We start from the raw sequence: 17,566 nt of genomic DNA, 5'->3' as shown, positions 1-17,566 counted from the left end.
AAGTGACCAAGTGAGTAGCGTTGGCCATTCTGTCCACTAGGGCTAGACAAAGACTAGACGGCTCATTTATTTAACAAAAAGTTAGGCCTGTTAAGGTATGTTAGTACAATTAATGGTAATTCGTTTTTTTTAAACGTGGAGGCTGACAAACGCTTTTCGGAAACGTTTCGCCCGCCTCAGGTTATGCCGGTGCTCCGCTACATGTTGTGGGTTCAACAAAATTAAATCCAAGTTAGCCGAAGTCATGAGAAACAGCAACATAGCATGCAATGCATTTGAAATTTAAATTATATACGACTGTCAAAAATGCCATACATTTTCAGTCAATTTGATGACCCTACAACAACACATAGCTTATACATGGGCGGTAACAGTGAATGTATGAGTAGTGTAATGTCTTCTTTGCGGTATAAGTGTAATAGAAATAGAAGTAACGACTATTATTCACTATTCATATCTCATTTCCCAAGAAAGGTCTTGGCGTAAAAAATAATAGCTTTACCAGCCAAATGCAATGAAGCATGAAATTACGTCAAGCTACTTGGGCACTATGTGGTTTATCATTACTTGCGATTGCCAACTAATTTACTCAAAAAAAACTTTGCATAATAATAAAGAGTGTGCCAATGTCACAAATGTTGTATAACTTTTTTGCACGATGTACTGACGACTTTTGCGTTTAGTTATACTTTTACTGTCTCACGGTAGTCATACTTTTTGTATTACGCAAATCTATTGAACCGTAAAATTGTAAACAGGAAAGTGGCGCTGCCACACCAACACAACTCATATCGATCGTTGCAGATTGCCTCTCTCCGTTTTGCAAGCTGCGTAAAGAAGAGCAAGAATTTCGGTTATTATTTAAGTCGAGAAACAGGGACCAACTCGTACAACTCTGTAATTTTTTGCTGGCGATCACATTAGACAATGAAGGTATGGTATACCTTAATTTTTATTTGAAAAATGTTTGTGGTATGACTAGTTTAACCTTTGACAGATTTGAATTAAAACAGTTTGACATTCCATTAAATTGTTGTGAAGATTTTTAGTCCTAACTTAATGTTCGTAAATTTAGGCCGACGAGATAATAAAATCGTTTGAAATTAGCGATGACAAGCTAACGCAATTAATTGCAATGATGGGACATGAACTGGAAAAGGGTTTGGATAAAGCAACAAATGATGAGGCAGAAATCAAGATGTTGCCATCTTATGTTACTAGCACACCAGATGGAACTGGTAAAAAGACTAAACTTTATATATGGCATGATTATGGTTACTTTTCCCTTTATAACCCATAGATTTGATATGTTTTATTTATATTTAATTTTTCTATGTTAATAGTTCAGTTTTTTGACCTCTTATACTTTTGCACTCTGACTTGAAGGCCTGAATGGGAAGGAGTTATGAGGTAATAGAAAAGAAATTATGACGTAATAATTCCTCAATACTCGATGTTGATATGGGCGTGCAAAAGTAAAAGAGACTCTGATTTTTATTATGTCATTGATAATAATTTATTTGCTATGTACGAAGTTATAACTAAAACAGTTGTTTCTAACGCAAGACGAATTCAGCGAAATAACTGTTTGGCTCAAGTTAGCTTTAAAGTCAAATAGCCGTTTGACTTGAAGTAAAGTCAACATAAATTTTGGCTGGAGTCAAGTAAGCTATCTACATCAAAACGTTTGCTGTTATCACACCGTTCATGGCGCCAAATTGGTCATCGTTGGTTGGCTTTATTTTAACTTTAGCCAGGTGTACAATTTGTTTAAATGATGTATACTTTGTCATGGAAGTGTTGTTTTTAATAATAAAGCACCAATTTTTAAATGGTCACAATTACTCTAACTTGATTTGAAACGAAGCAAGTCATTAGAAAATCTGGTTTCTATCGACTTGAGTCAAGTAAATGATTTAAATCATAACAATTGTGCCCTGTTTCTGTTAAATTATGAATTAAAGAAATTATGTTAAATAAAATTTCACTTATCACAAATTTTGTGATTGTGCATGAGATTTTTAGATTAATCCCCTTGTATTTCACTGTTGTAAGCTGTAAATGCAGGAAGGTGTTGTATAATTTCAGCTCGAACTTTTCAATTCCACAAATGTTATGGTTAATTGCAGAGGAAGGAGATTATCTTGCTCTTGACCTTGGTGGTACAAATTTCCGAGTTCTTCTTGTCAAAATTTCTTCTGGAAATGATGTCAAAATAGAAATGGATAATCAACTCTACCCAATCTCAAATGAGCTTATGACTGGAACTGGAACACAGGTTTGAAAACCTTGAGCAGTGTAGTTATGCATTTGCAATGTTTCTGTGTATATTAAATTTTGTTTTCCCATAAATTATGAGTATTTATATATACAAATATATACATATACATATATATATATATATATACAAATTGTGTATTGATACCATGTTAACGAAAGCTATTTTTGCCCTTGATTTATCAACAGTTAGCTGCTTTTTTCGCTATGTGAAGAAACTTAAAAACTCATTCATTTACTCTACTAATCGTCTTTTATTGCCATTTTACAGTTGTTTGACCATTTAGTGAAATGTTTGTGGGATTTTCTTGTTCAACGTGATATGATGTGCCAGTTGCTTCCTATCGGATTTACGTTTTCCTTCCCAACTAAGCATTTAGGCATTAAGAAGGTAAGCGATGCATGAAATTCTCAATGGTAGCAAAAAATGGAAAATGTAGTGTTGGTGAAATCAATTCATCCATGAAGACATTTTGACTTATTTTCTTATTGAGTTGTCACACATCAGTGCAATTTCAATGCCCTTTGCATTGTCATTAGCTTATTAAGGAATAAAGCACTGATACAGGCGTTAGCCAATCTTTACAACAAATTGATGTAAGATTTGTTGTAAGTATGAAAATAACTTTGAAAGATTTATTTCAATCCATTTCGTTTAGCTAAAGTGTTCCAAATTTTATTTGCACGTATATAACGGTAACCTTTACGCATATTTCGAAGATTAGAAGGATTTGAAAAAGGAATTTTATTGAATTGATTTGTCGCACTTAATTTTGTTTTTAGTAGCAGGACCATGTATTCTTGCATGTATGTTGCTAAATTTCTTGATAATTTTATTTTTACAAAAACAAGTTTAAAAAACTATAAGTTAATCTCAATCAGAAATTTGCTAAAAGACTGTCTGATATTAAAGTACATCGTCACCATTACTCTGCTCTGTTTTGTAAGCAAACAGTTTACACAGCTGAAATACCTTGCCACGCCTTATCATGTAAGTACAACGCGATACGTATGATGAGTTGAAACCATACACATAAAACACATGGCATAACAAGAAATGTAGGATGTGTTGAAACCATACACATAAAACACATGGCATAATAAGAAACGTAGACAATAAATTACATAACGCGCGTTTTGTGTGTACAAAAGATAAGTGTTTAGTTTTTACCAATTAAAACTGGCGCAGTTGGTGATCGCATCATAAGCAAAGTGTGACGTATAGACGTGCTAGTCTGTTGTTTCTATTCGCAACATGATTTCACTGGGGAGAGGAAACGCGTAGCTGGGAAAGTTCTCACGTTTGTTTTCCGTTTGTTTTTTTATTATCTCTCGTTTCCTGATGCACATGTTAATAACGTCAGCTACGGTTTGTCATCTCACCTTACCCCTGTGGACAACATTTTCAAAACGTAAAGTTGTGTTTTCACAAACAATGAGCTTGCTAAAGTAGTACAAGTGCAGGCAGAAACGTGATTTTATATAAGTTGAATAATTTCGTGCGTACTTTTGACCTCTATCATTTTTAAATAGATACGACAAAACATACTGAGAATTATATAGACTTCGTTCAGAAGTTGTTGCAAAAGAAAATGTTCATAGTCCGCCTAAACGTATTTATTTGCAGATGATTTTAGTCGATAATAAAAGATTCATTGTATCATGTAATGTCTGCAAATAAACGTTTTCTATTGTTTAGGCCTTTTTATTCGTACAGTGCATGGGTTGTAACACCCAAAATTTTGCTCACTATATTTGGTTTTATGTTAATTTTTCAATGCATTTTTCTTTTATATTTATTGCTCGAAAGGTTATCACCCACGAAAGTTCTCAATGCAAAAGTTGCTTGCATGAGTTGTAATTAATTGTAGTATTGACGGAAACGCCCGTAGTGAAATTTCTTAAGCAATTTATTGACTTTACTGCTAGACGTAAATATAGAACTCGAACGTCTTACATCATATGTCCACCGACAATCAACTTCTCCATTTCAGACAATTCTTGTGAGCTGGACCAAGGGTTATACCGCGTCTGGTGTGGTGGGAGAGGACATCGGTGCCTTGTTGAACGACGCCATCAACAGAAGGTTTAAAATTCGTTGCCTGGTGAGACGGTTGAATGAATTTGACGCAGTTTAACTTGTAATTTCTGTCATGGTAGTTCACATCTTAAAGTCTGTACATTCGCAGAACTTCGACTTAAAGATCATGTCGACTGTTGTCAATGATACAGTCGGTACAATGGTGTCGTGCGCTTACGATCATCACGACACCTGCATGGGACTCATTGTGGGTGAGTTAACGCGTTTTTTTGTTCTTGTTGTCGCGGCTGAGCGCCTTAATCATTGTAAATTGTTCCAGTTCTGACTTAGCATACATAACAACTTATGATTACAACAAAATGTGTGGTGGTTAACAAATAATTGGTTTTACAATTTGTATGTTGTTGTGGTAAGCAATTTTGGTGTTTAATCTGCCACCTTGACTTTGAAAAACGTTTAGGTACCAAATTTAATTTAATTTACCAAACAAATAACGCGAAAGTAACTTTGAAACTGCCAGCTACCTGAACGAACCTTTCACACTGCACGAAAACTTAAAATAACAAAACGCCAAATAGAAACGGTCGCACTACACAACAATATTCAAGTTATTAACACTGCTGCGCAGGAACGGGCACCAATATGTGTTATATGGAGCTTCAAAAGAACATTGGCACGATTGATGATGGCGACCCCAACGACGGAAGCGAAATGTGCATCAACACCGAGTGGGGAGCGTTTGGAGACAACAGCGGTGCCTTGGATTCGGTGAAAACTTTTTACGATGAAATCGTGGACTCTGAATCTCCCAACAAAGGACAGCATGTGTATGTAGTGAGTAGGGATGCATATTATAGAATAAATAAGAAATCCTTGAAGATTTATTATAAAATATTCGAACCCAATTTACCCATTTTTCTGAAACCTAGGAACCGTTTTTTTCGTTTGAGTTAATCCCATTTGACACACAGAGTTTATCTTGTTTTCGGTTGGCGTTCTATAGCTAGCATGTACATGCGTATTTGGCACATGCGTATAGTGCCGCCTTAATATTGAGTAATTTGGACACAAACTTGTGTCACAAAAGTGTACGACGCTCCGCAATCGTGTGCAGTATAACTTACGCGTCAATTAGCTCGTTAATAACTTGGGAGCTTTATTATAGACTTGAAGGTCCGCATGTGTTTTGTATTGGTTCCCTTGATGATTAACTAGATGTTTAGCCATGTGAAGATACTAGCTATTTAGTCTTATTCTTTTCGAACTAACGTTATTTCACACCATTTTTTTGATATTGTGAAATGCTTATATAAGCATTCGCCTGCGTAATTTTTCTTGCCGTAGCATCATGCCATAAACTTCGCGGCGGCGTATATTTACTATCAGAACGTTTCTTAATCAGTAACCATCTTACCAAACACTGTTTTCGCAGATACGAGAAAATGATCAGTGGAATGTACATGGGCGAGATTGTGAGACGAATCATCGTCGACCTCCATAAAGACAAGGAACTCTTTGAATCGATAGATCCAAACAGCGTTTTGTTGAGTTGCGGTCTTTCTACCGCCTTCGTATCTCAAGTTTTGCAGTAAGTGCATGTGTCAGTTCTTGTTTTACGCGCCATATTACGATGTTTAAGTGTAAAATATGTCTGTCATTGTCAATCATTCTACGTGTTTTGCAAGTATTTTCACTGGGGATAAATGTTATGTGAAATGAACGAAGTATTTTGATGATTTGCAGTCCAGGATTTGACACCACACAGATTCAACAATATCTCACTGGCTTCGGCGTAAAAGCAAACGAAAACGACTGCAACTTATTAAAAAGGGTTTGTACCTTGCATTATCATACGCGAAATTCATAACTTCCATAAAGCAAAAGTGCAAACAACCAAGTTTTTTCGTATTATGTAGATATGTGAAGTAGTTTCTTCCCGAGCCGCTCATTTGTGTGCGGTCGGCGTAGTAGCTGTGGCGAAAAGAATAGCGCAGAATCGCGGCACGAAAGCGCCGACGGTCGGTGTTGACGGGTCAGTTTATCGTCGTCATCCAACGTAAGTTGCCCTCTATGTCACTATATGTTTACTACGGTATTTTTTTGTATAATAGTCTTTACAGCTATGGAGTAACATAGGTTATGAGCACCATATAACAAGTCTGTGCCAGCGTGCATATTGCGGTAGATACATCATTCCAATACAATTATAAAATTAATTATTTTCAAAAGAAATCTCAAAATTTTCAATTAATAATACAAGAATACCGTTTTTTACGCAATACGCTAAATTTTTTTACTTTCGTATAACTTTAATCATTTCCGACGGAGGGGACCCAAATATTATTCGCAAACGTCTTTTTCAAATATGAGTTCGGTCGCATATGCATAAATTTTAACTTATTACTACTTGAAAGTAAGAATGACGTCAAATCATTTTTTATGATGTACAGATTCAAGAAGATCTTGTTGTCAAAAACGAAGCAACTTGCACCGGATCTTGACATTTCCTTTGAACTTTCCACTGATGGCAGTGGACGCGGAGCCGCTTTGGTGGCAGCCGTTGAAAGCCGTCTGCAGCATTTACAAACAAAATCCCCTGTGGAATAACTACCCTCAAAACTGATATCTTTAGCTTTACTGCCGTTAATGTTATATCAGCATTACCTTCCTATTTTAATCTTTTAGTTCCAGTTTGCACAGTTTCATCTGTAATTTAGCACATTGTAGGCCTACGCTACGAGTAATTACTCCCGTTTCTTTTATACCGGTATTGCTACAGGCCAACCGTAGCTCGTTGTTGAATATAGGCTATGCAATTTTAACATTTAGCATGTATATCTTAATGCACTAATGCTCTTACTAAATACATTTTGATTGTAAATATTTTGCACAATAAAAATTATGTAATTCTAATTAATAAAATAGTCAACTGAATTATAAATGATTGATCTTTGTCCTTAATATGCGTTCAAGACCAATCATTCCTTAAAAATTACGACTTTTATGAAAACGTTAGATTTGAACATAATGGTTTAAAAAATCCTTTTCAGGGGTTGACATTGCTGGTGTTGATTTTAGGTTGGTATATAAAACTAAAATAAAAGTTAACAAAAATACCTATAAAGAGATATAATTGCATTGATGTTTCTTTAAAACTAAAGCAATAGAAACCAATGAATGCACAATACTTGTAACATTTTTTCCAAAGTAGTAACTAGTGTGTATTTGTATTTGAGCTTTAGCAATGGTATGCAGTTAAAGTTTTTATGATGTGCTATGTTTAAAGTAAATTGACTTATTTGCTTGCTGATCACTGCAAAGCTGCAGCCGTAAAGTTTCGGAAATGTTCCGGCAAAGTGTTTTTTGTCTGTAAGCTTTATAAATAACCCATTTTTCTTGCAAATCGCCACTGATTGATTAATTGGAGAATAACAAAATGTTGGAACCTTAATGATGTATTCCTTTTACTAATGAAAAATTTTGTTGGGGATTTATAATACATGATATATTTGTAAGTGATCTTTTGCCGAATAAACACTAATACAATTTTGCAATAAAAGCTAAAAACAAAACTACCACAGAAAAAAAAATACGACACATCAGTCCATACAATACTTTGTTAAGAGTAAGCATGCAAGCGAATTACGTTAATTACATGATCAATATGATGGAAAACCAACCACACGACAAGGTTTATAAGCCTCACCGAGTAGTCGATTATAAACTTCTACATATGAGTTGTAACTCCCAACACTGTGCTTCTATGAAAACTGTAAAACTTTTTTTCACTATATCGAAATTAGAATTCAAATATGAAAACTAAAATAAAAAAAACAACAATATTTTTTAAAATGTAGTACTCAGCAAATAAACTTGAATATATTTATATATCACATAAGAATTGAAATATGATTTATTCTCAACCACGAATGATTAACAAGAAGTTTTTAACAGGACATGTAATCTACTAATAGCAAACAACAGAAACGTTTACTTCAGCAACCACAATTTAAATTATTTAACAAATTCGAACATTTTGACAGTTTTATGATATCTCAAAATAAACTTCCTGAAGTGTATATGTAAAATAATGTTGGCAATAGAGCCAAGAAACCAATCAGATAACATTACATCACCAATCTTCATCTTTGGTGTATGCTTATTCAGATTCTAATGACGCATCAGAAGATCTGCCATCATCATCCATACATTTCCATCCACAGTTAAATGCATCATAGACTTCCACCTCATCACCATCAACCACATAAATTTTCCCATCATACACACAAGCAGTATGACCACTTCTGGGCTTGGTCATAGATGCAACACGACACCAAGTGTCTGTTGATGGATCAAAGCGTTCCACAGATGCAGTGGCCTTTCTGTTGCTAGAGACCCCACCAATGGCATAAATCTGGCCATACAATACAACAGCAGCAAAACAAGATCGACATTCTTTCATATGAGTAACTTTTTTCCAAATTTTGTCGTCAAAGCACTCAACTGATTCAGTTGCATTGCAGCTAGATGTTATACCACCAATAGCGTACAGCTTTTCACCCAAAACTACTAGGGCATGATGATACCTAGATGAAGTCATGTTTTCTATCACATTCCAACTTCCATAATTCAATTTACATCGTTTTGCTGTAGATAATACTTTTCTCTGGCAATCACATAACAGGGTACTTCCAGGATTTTTCTCATTTGTCAATCCGCCAGTTACATACATAAAACCCTTCATAGCAACACAAGCAAAATCAGATCTCCATTCATGCGAATAGCACTCAGTTTCACTCCAAGATGAATTATGGTTTTTCCAATGGATCTTGTTGTGTTTTTGTGATTTATCATACAGCGCATTAATTATTTCATCTCCAAAAACAACCCCAACAAATTTGGGAGGTTTGCAAAACTGTGCACAAACATTTCTTGAATATGTGTTGTAACTACTTTTCTTAGTGGCTTCTTTTACCTCGTCACACACCGTTGAATGCATTTTGGGAACAGAAACCACAGGTAAGCCAGTGAAAAGCTTATTCATGGCATCGAATATTCTAATATGGGTCTCATTGCCTTTGTTTTCTATTACCACACACTGATGTGATGTATCAAGCGAGCAAGCGGAACAAAGTTGAATGTTTGAAGTACTTAAAACTCTTTTAATAAAATGGGGTACTTGAAGTAGAAGATCATTCTTCTTCACAATCTTGTTCATGACTTTTGCTGGTGCCAAGTTCAAGTTAATATGCTTGATAAGCTGGCTAACATATTTTTCTCGCTCCAGTTTAGCATGGCTTACCCAACGAATAATACATTGGCAAATGTACTCAGGTGCAACGTCAGTTTTGCTGAGCTTAATTATTTGTGTAATTTCATTTATGCCAACAAGTAACAACAAATCATTCTTGACAAGATCATTGAAATTTGCAGCAATGTAGATTTCAGTTTCATTCAGAAGTGTTGGTGTCCCATATTTAACAGCATATTGCCAGGCAGATACAACATTGTCGAGGGAAAGATTATCTGCCAAATATTTATTACAAGAATCTTGCAGAAGTTTGATTTGAAAATAATCAGCAGCATCCATCAGATCATAAACATTTTCAATATTAATAACATCTTCATTAGTGTAAATAAATTTGATAATCACTTCCATTATTCCTCCGCTGACTCTTTCAATGGTTGCTTCATTCTGTTGTTTTTCTTTCATTTCAGACAAAAACATAGTTTTGAAGTAGTTAGACAGACATCCAAGCAGATTTTTATGTACTTTAAATTCTTTCTCCTCCACTTTGATAACAAAATCAGTGAATATGTGTTGGTTAACTTGATCATCATAAAGTGCAGATAAAATGAGGGAACTCTTTTTTAGCAAAATTGAATTCTCTAGAGTCATGTTCTGCTCAACCTTATAATTACCGGTAGACACTGTCAATCAACAAAACACTTCTCTTTAATTCTGCTATGACAACAATTAGAATTTATCAGTCAGACGCAAATATTTTAATATTTTAAAATTTTAGATATTATGGTTTATTATTAAATTAGATGAGATTTTATTCATCATTAACCACTTCCTGATTGAAAACGTGTTAAGTCGTGATGAAAAGTCATGTTCTAACATCGAGTGGAGTGATGTCACACATAAAATTTTCTCTTAGTTGAACAGCCAGTGTATATAAATGTCTTCAATCATAAAACTGATTGTTAATAATTAATTAATCAGTGTAACAAGCACTAGTTACTGTAATAATATCAACAATGGAATATAGATTCCAAGCAGATTTTTATGTACTTCAATTTTTTTTCATTTACTTTGATGACAGAATTAGTGAACATCTGTTGGTGGATTCGATCATCTTGCAGGGCCCATAAAATCAGAGAGAATTTTTAGTAAATGAATTTGGGTTAGTTGGTGCCATGTTATCTTTAAAAGGAAAACAACATATACTATTATTTTAAATCCCTAAACATGCCATATATCAAATGCAATTTTTGGATTATTTTACTACTAGCTCTGAGACGTTGTCCAAGTAAAACACGGCTGATTTTCTGTTTCGCTATAGTTGTGGCATTAGTGAAAAACTTGGATCTCAAAAATTCTGCATGTTTCTCATCTGTTTCATGTTAAACAACACAACAAGAATTCAACCTGGATGCCAATACTAGTCAACATTTCAAAATGCAACTTAAAATCTATGCGTTAACTAACCAACATACCAAGACTATTCAGCTTACCACATGTGTCAGATCACATTTTGAACAATTACTTTTAGCAAATAAAGTAAACTACAGTGTGCTTGCTTTAATTTTTAAACGACCGTGCTGCACAACATTACATACTCAATGACAATGAGCCATGCCAACGCAGTGTCAAAGTAATGGAAAATGGCGAATGGAAATTTATCAAAAAAATAAACATAAACATTGCCATGGACTATTGCAAAATGTTATTGTCAAAAGCAATTTTGTAAAAAAAGTAAAAAATAAAGTTACAAGGAAGAAACTTTGGGTCTGTGGGGATCAGTTTTAGACTGATTTAAGGTTGGGAAAACTTTTAGCCTATGACATCTTATGTTGAAAAATGGCATAAATATATATCAATTCACAGCCTAGCATAATGGCCGATTAGTTTTGTTACTTCTGTAGATTAGTATTTTCCCTTAAAGTTCGCTGATGAACGTCGTGAAAAGCGCATTTCAATGCACCCTTGCTGCCTTGTTGATTGATCCTTCAATTGTCAATGCCGCAAGACTTGGTCCTTTTGGGGGTGCAGCGCGTTCTGTGAATTTCTTTGCTGGTTGACAATAAAAGCGCGTACGCGTGTACCGGCATATCTAGACTTACTTCCGTAAAAATCCAGGCCTCCGGATTTTATTAACTATAGGTTAGTGGCAGTCTACTTTCTTTAAGGTTTTAATTATACCTTAGTCTTGGCAATTGGCATCGCTTGCAGATGGGATGAAACCTTAATCTCCATGTCGGGGGATAACCTTACCAGGGATTGTTTTTTTAACACTGTGACGGTTACGTCACGAGTCACGAGTTGTTTTTCGAAATGCTTGAATTTTATTTTTGAGATCTTGCAATGCAGTTGTTGACCGGACTTGAATTCTCCTTAATGACGTCAGATAATTTCTTCAATTGAACTGTTGTGTCACATATGTATACCGATGTAATGTTTACAATCTTTCCTTTTTAAGTGATTGAATTCACTGGTTACTACAGCGCTATGTAACATTCAGTAAGCTTTGCCCGAAGGTGAAAGCCTTCGTGTCTCATAATAAATAAAATGGAAAATTATTATTTAGTAATATGCATAAACAGAATTTAAGCAACTAACAGCATAATCACGCCGTTTGAGTAATGAGAACTCAAATCATCGAAGCAGAAGTAAAACAAGTTATCAACCGGGATCACGAGAAGTGACCGTGAACAAACTCACCGGCGACAACTGGTAGTGGACAACTGACCGGCAACAAATTGGCCGGCGATCAAATTAACCGTGACGTAAATTGGCCGGCGATGAAATTAACCGTCGATAAATTGGCCGGCGATCAAATTAACCGGCGACAAATTGGCCGTCAAAAGGTCAAAATTCTAATTCACTATCTAGTCGCTATCTAGTCACTATTTCCCGTATTCCCGTCACTATTCCCGTCACTATTCCCACACTATTCCCGTCAAATAACAGTTTGTGTAAATTTTAGTGCCCTTATTATGTAGTGTCATATGTGTTTTGCAGTGAACGTCTTTTAATGTTGTTACTCGTATTTCCGGAAATATTTCTGTTTATTTCAATAAATGTTTCAATGTGTATTGAAATAAAAAAAAAAATTTGTTAAAAACAAAGGAAATAGTTACAAACAAATATTTACTTTACATATCATATATTACCATCAACTTAAACACAATAATTCAGCACTTGCACGGTCAATTTACCTCCCGGTCAATTTTCATTCCGGTAAGTCTGTTCCCGGTTAGTTTGTTCGCGGTCAATTTACATCACAGTCAGTTTGTTCGCGGTCAATTTACGTCACGTTCAGTTGTCCCCGGTGAGTTTGTTCGCGGTCATTTTCCCGCGGTCATATGTCGTGGAACCTTATCAACCATCAATCGTCCTCGCTCATATTCCAACAATAGTCGCCAGCATACGCGGTCATTATGACAGATGACAGACAGGCATTAAGAAGGTTAGCGGTGCATGAAATTCTCAATGGTAGCAAAACTGGAAAATGTAGTGTTGGTGAAAACAATTCATCCATAAAGACATTTAGACTTATTTTTTTATTGAGTTGTCACACATCAGTGCAATTTCAATGCCCTTTGCATTGTCATTAGCTTAATAAGGAATAAAGCACTGAAACAGGCGTTAGCCAGTCTTAACAACAAATTGATGTAAGATTTGTTGTAAGTATGAAAATAACTTTGAAAAATTTATTTTAATCCGTTTCATTTTGCTAAAGTGTTCCAAATTTTATTTGCACGTATATAACGATAACCTTTAAGCATATTTTGAAGATTATAAGGATTTGAAAAAGGAATTTTATTGAATTGATTTGTCGCACTCAATTTTGTTTCTAGTAGCAGGACCATGTATTCTTGCACGTATGTTGCTAAATTTCTTGATAATTTTATTTTTACAAAAACAAGTTTAAAAAATTATAAGTTAATCACAATCAGAAATTTGCTAAAAGACTGTCTGATATTAAAGTACATCGTCATCATTACTCTGCTCTGTTTTGTAAGCAAACAGTTTACACAACTGAAATATCTTGCCACGCCTTATCATGTAAGTACAACGCGATACGTTGTGTTGAAACCATGAATGACATAAAACACATGGCATAATAAGAAACGTAGACAATAAATAGCATAACGCGCGTTTTGCGTGTACATACGATAAGTGTTTAGTTTTTACCAACTAAAACTGGCGCAGTTGGTGACCGCATCATAAGCAAAGTGTGACGTATAGACGTGCTAATCTGTTGTTTCTATTCGCAACATGATTTCACTGGGGAGAGGAAACGCGTAGCTGGGAAAGTTCTCACGTTTGTTTTCCGTTTGTTTTTTTATTATCTCTCGTTTCCTGATGCACATTTTAATAACGTCAGCTACGGTTTGTCATCTCACCTTACCCCTGTTCACAACATTTTCAAAACGTAAAGTTGTGTTTTCACAAACAAAGAGTTGCTAAAGTAGTACAAGTGCAGGCAGAGACGTGATTTTATATAAGTTGAATAATTTCGTACGTACTTTTGACCTCTATCATTTTTAAATAGATACGACAAAACATACTGAGAATTATATAGACTTCGTTCAGAAGTTGTTGCAAAAGAAAATGTTCATAGTCCGCCTAAACGTATTTATTTGCAGATGATTTTAGTCGATAATAAAATCATTGTATCATGTAATGTCTGCAAATAAACGTTTTCTATTGTATAGGCCTTTTTATTCGTACAGTGCATGGGTTGTAACACACAAAATTTTGCTCACTATATTTGGTTTTATGTTAATTTTTCAATTCATTTTTCTTTTATATTTATTGCTCGAAAGGTTATCAGTTATCACCCACGAAAGTTCTCAAACCAAAAGTTGCTCGCATGAGTTGTAGTTAATTGTAGTATTGACGGAAACGCCCGTAGTGAAATTTCTTAAGCAATTTATTGACTTTACTGCTAGACGTAAATACAGAACTTGAACGTCTTACGTCGTATGTCAACCACACCGACAATCAACTTCTCCATTTCAGACAATTCTTGTGAGCTGGACCAAGGGTTATACCGCGTCTGGTGTGGTGGGAGAGGACATCGGTGCCTTGTTGAACGATGCCATCAACAGAAGGTTTAAAATTCGTTGCCTGGTGAGACGGTTGAATGAATTTGACGCAGTTTAACTTGTAATTTCTGTCGTGGTAGTTCACATCTTAAAGTCTGTACATTCGCAGAACTTCGACTTAAAGATCATGTGACTGTTGTCAATGATACAGTCGGTACAATGGTGTCGTGCGCTTACGATCATCACGACACCTGCATGGGACTCATCGTGGGTGAGTTAACGCGTTTTTTTGTTCTTATTGTCGCGGGTGAGCGCCTTAATCATTGTAAATTGTTCCAGTTCTGACTTAGCATACATAACAACTTATGATGACAACAAAATGTGTGGTGGTTAACAAATAATTGGTTTTACAATTTGTATGTTGTTGTGGTAAGCAATTTTGGTGTTTAATCTGCCACCTTGACTTTGAAAAACGTTTAGGTACTAAATTAAACTTTAATTTACCGAACAAATAACGCGAAAGTAACTTTGAAACTGCCAGCTACCTGAACGAACCTTTCACACTGCACGAAAACTTAAAATAACAAAACGCCAAATAGAAACGGTCGCACCACACAACAATATGTAAGTTATGAACACTGCTGCGCAGGAACGGGCACGAACATGTGTTATATGGAGCTTCAAAAGAACATTGGCACGATTGATGACGGCGACCCCAACGACGGAAGCGAAATGTGCATCAACACCGAGTGGGGAGCGTTTGGAGACAACAGCGGTGCCTTGGAATCGGTGAAAACTTTTTACGATGAAATCGTGGACTCTGAATCTCCCAACAAAGGACAGCATGTGTATGTAGTGAGTAGGGATGCATATTATAGAATAAATAAGAAATCCTTGAAGATTTATTATAAAATATTCGAACCCAATTTACCCATTTTTCTGAAACCTAGGAACCGTTTTTTTCGTTTGAGTTAATCCCATTTGACACACAGAGTTTATCTTGTTTTCGGTTGGCATTCTATAGCTAGCATGTGAAAAATGTATTTGGCACATGCGTATAATGCCGCCTTAATATTGAGTAATTTGGACACAAACTTGTGTCACAAAAGTGTACGACGCTCCGCAATCGTGTGCAGTATAACTTACGCGTCAATTAGCTCGTTAATAACTTGGGAGCTTTATTATAGACTTGAAGGTCCGCATGTGTTTTGTATTGGTTCCCTTGATGATTAACTAGATGTTTAGCCATGTGAAGATACTAGCTATTTAGTCTTATTCTTTTCGAACTAACGTTATTTCACACCATTTTTTTGATATTGTGAAATGCTTATATAAGCATTCGCCTGCGTAATTTTTCTTGCCGTAGCATCATGCCATAAACTTCGCGGTGGCGTATATTTACTATCAGAACGTTTCTTAATCAGTAACCATCTTACCAAACACTGTTTTCGCAGGTACGAGAAAATGATCAGTGGAATGTACATGGGCGAGATTGTGAGACGAATCATCGTCGACCTCCATAAAGACAAGGAACTCTTTGAATCGATAGATCCAAACAGCGTTTTGTTGAGTTGCGGTCTTTCTACCGCCTTCGTATCTCAAGTTTTGCAGTAAGTGCATGTGTCAGTTCTTGTTTTACGCGCCATATTACGATATGTAAGTGTAAAATATGTCTGTCATTGTCAATCATTCTACGTGTTTTGCAAGTATTTTCACTGGGGATAAATGTTATGTGAAATGAACGAAGTATTTTGATGATTTGCAGTCCTGGTTTTGGCACAACACAGATTCAACAATATCTCACTGGCTTCGGCGTAAAAGCAAACGAAAACGACTGCAACTTGTTAAAAAGGGTTTGTACTTTGCATTATCATTCGCGAAATTCATAACTTCCATAAAGCAAAAGTACAAACAACTAAGTTTTTTCGTATTATGTAGATATGTGAAGTAGTTTCTTCCCGAGCCGCTCATTTGTGTGCGGTCGGCGTAGTCGCTGTGGCGAAAAGAATAGCGCAGAATCGCGGCACGAAAGCGCCGACGGTCGGTGTTGATGGGTCAGTTTATCGTCGTCATCCAACGTAAGTTGCTGTCTATATCACTATATGTTTACTACGGTATTTTTTTGGTGGACTAGTCCTTACAGCTATGGAGTAACATAGGTTATGAGCACCATATAACAAGTCTGTGCCAGCGTGCATATTGCGGTAGATACATCATTCCAATACAATTATAAAATTAATTATTTTCAAAAGAAATCTCAAAATTTTCAATTAATAATACAAGAATACCGTTTTTTACGCAATACGCTAAATTTTGTTACTTTTGTATAACTTTAATCATTTCCAACAGAGGGGACCCAAATATTATTCGTAAACGTCTTTTTCAAATATTAGTTCGGTCGCATATGCATAAATATTAACTTATTACTACTTGAAAGTAAGAATGACGTCAAATCATGGTTATGATGTACAGATTCAAGAAGATCTTGTTGTCAAAAACGAAGCAACTTGCACCGGATCTTGACATTTCCTTTAAACTTTCCACTGATGGCAGTGGACGCGGAGCCGCTTTGGTGGCAGCCGTTGAAAGTCGTCTGCAGCATTTACAAACAAAATCCCCTGTGGAATAACTACCCTCAAAACTGTTATCTTTAGCTTTACTGCCGTTAATGTTATATCAGCATTACCTTCCTATTTTTAATCTTTTAGTTCCAGTTTGCACTGTTTCATCTGTAATTTAGCTCATTGTAGGCCTACCAGTAATTACTCCCGTTTCTTTTATACCGGTATTGCTACAGGCCAGCCGTAGCCCGTTGTTGAATATAGGCTATGCAATTTTAACATTTCGCATATATATCTTAATGCACTAATGCTCTTACTAAAGACATTTTGATTGTATATATTTTGCACAATAAAAATTATGTAATTCTAATTAATAGAATGGTCAACTGAATTATAAATGATTGAT

At 35.5% G+C, this 17,566-nt stretch overlaps 2 protein-coding genes across 3 annotated transcripts; one reads left to right on the top strand and one right to left on the bottom strand.

Annotated features, from left to right (window-relative positions):
• Positions 1-134: 134 nt before the first annotated feature.
• On the top strand, positions 135-17,551 carry LOC143461893 (hexokinase-4-like). Of its 2 annotated transcripts, none has more exons than XM_076959826.1 (11): positions 135-933; positions 1,076-1,238; positions 2,130-2,278; positions 2,549-2,668; positions 4,272-4,382; positions 4,467-4,569; positions 15,249-15,447; positions 16,054-16,209; positions 16,365-16,452; positions 16,538-16,677; positions 17,072-17,551. In XM_076959826.1, the coding sequence occupies exons 1-11, from the start codon at positions 928-930 to the stop codon at positions 17,226-17,228; spliced, it is 1,392 nt and encodes a 463-aa protein (XP_076815941.1). In that variant the 5' UTR covers positions 135-927; the 3' UTR covers positions 17,229-17,551. The 2 variants fall into 2 exon arrangements, with proteins under 2 accessions (XP_076815941.1, XP_076815939.1); XM_076959824.1 differs by lacking the exons at positions 15,249-15,447; positions 16,054-16,209; positions 16,365-16,452; positions 16,538-16,677; positions 17,072-17,551 and adding exons at positions 4,947-5,145; positions 5,751-5,906; positions 6,062-6,149; positions 6,235-6,374; positions 6,769-7,837.
• Positions 7,758-11,775, bottom strand: LOC143461892 (kelch-like protein 41a). Its single transcript, XM_076959823.1, has one exon. The coding sequence runs from the start codon at positions 10,215-10,217 to the stop codon at positions 8,478-8,480; it is 1,740 nt and encodes a 579-aa protein (XP_076815938.1). The 5' UTR covers positions 10,218-11,775; the 3' UTR covers positions 7,758-8,477.
• Positions 17,552-17,566: the final 15 nt, after the last annotated feature.

This window comes from Clavelina lepadiformis, chromosome 6, assembly GCF_947623445.1.
Source record: "Clavelina lepadiformis chromosome 6, kaClaLepa1.1, whole genome shotgun sequence".
Lineage (NCBI taxonomy): Eukaryota > Metazoa > Chordata > Ascidiacea > Aplousobranchia > Clavelinidae > Clavelina > Clavelina lepadiformis.
Note: the sequence above shows the minus strand (reverse complement) of the source record. Positions and strands in the feature narration are given on the sequence as shown.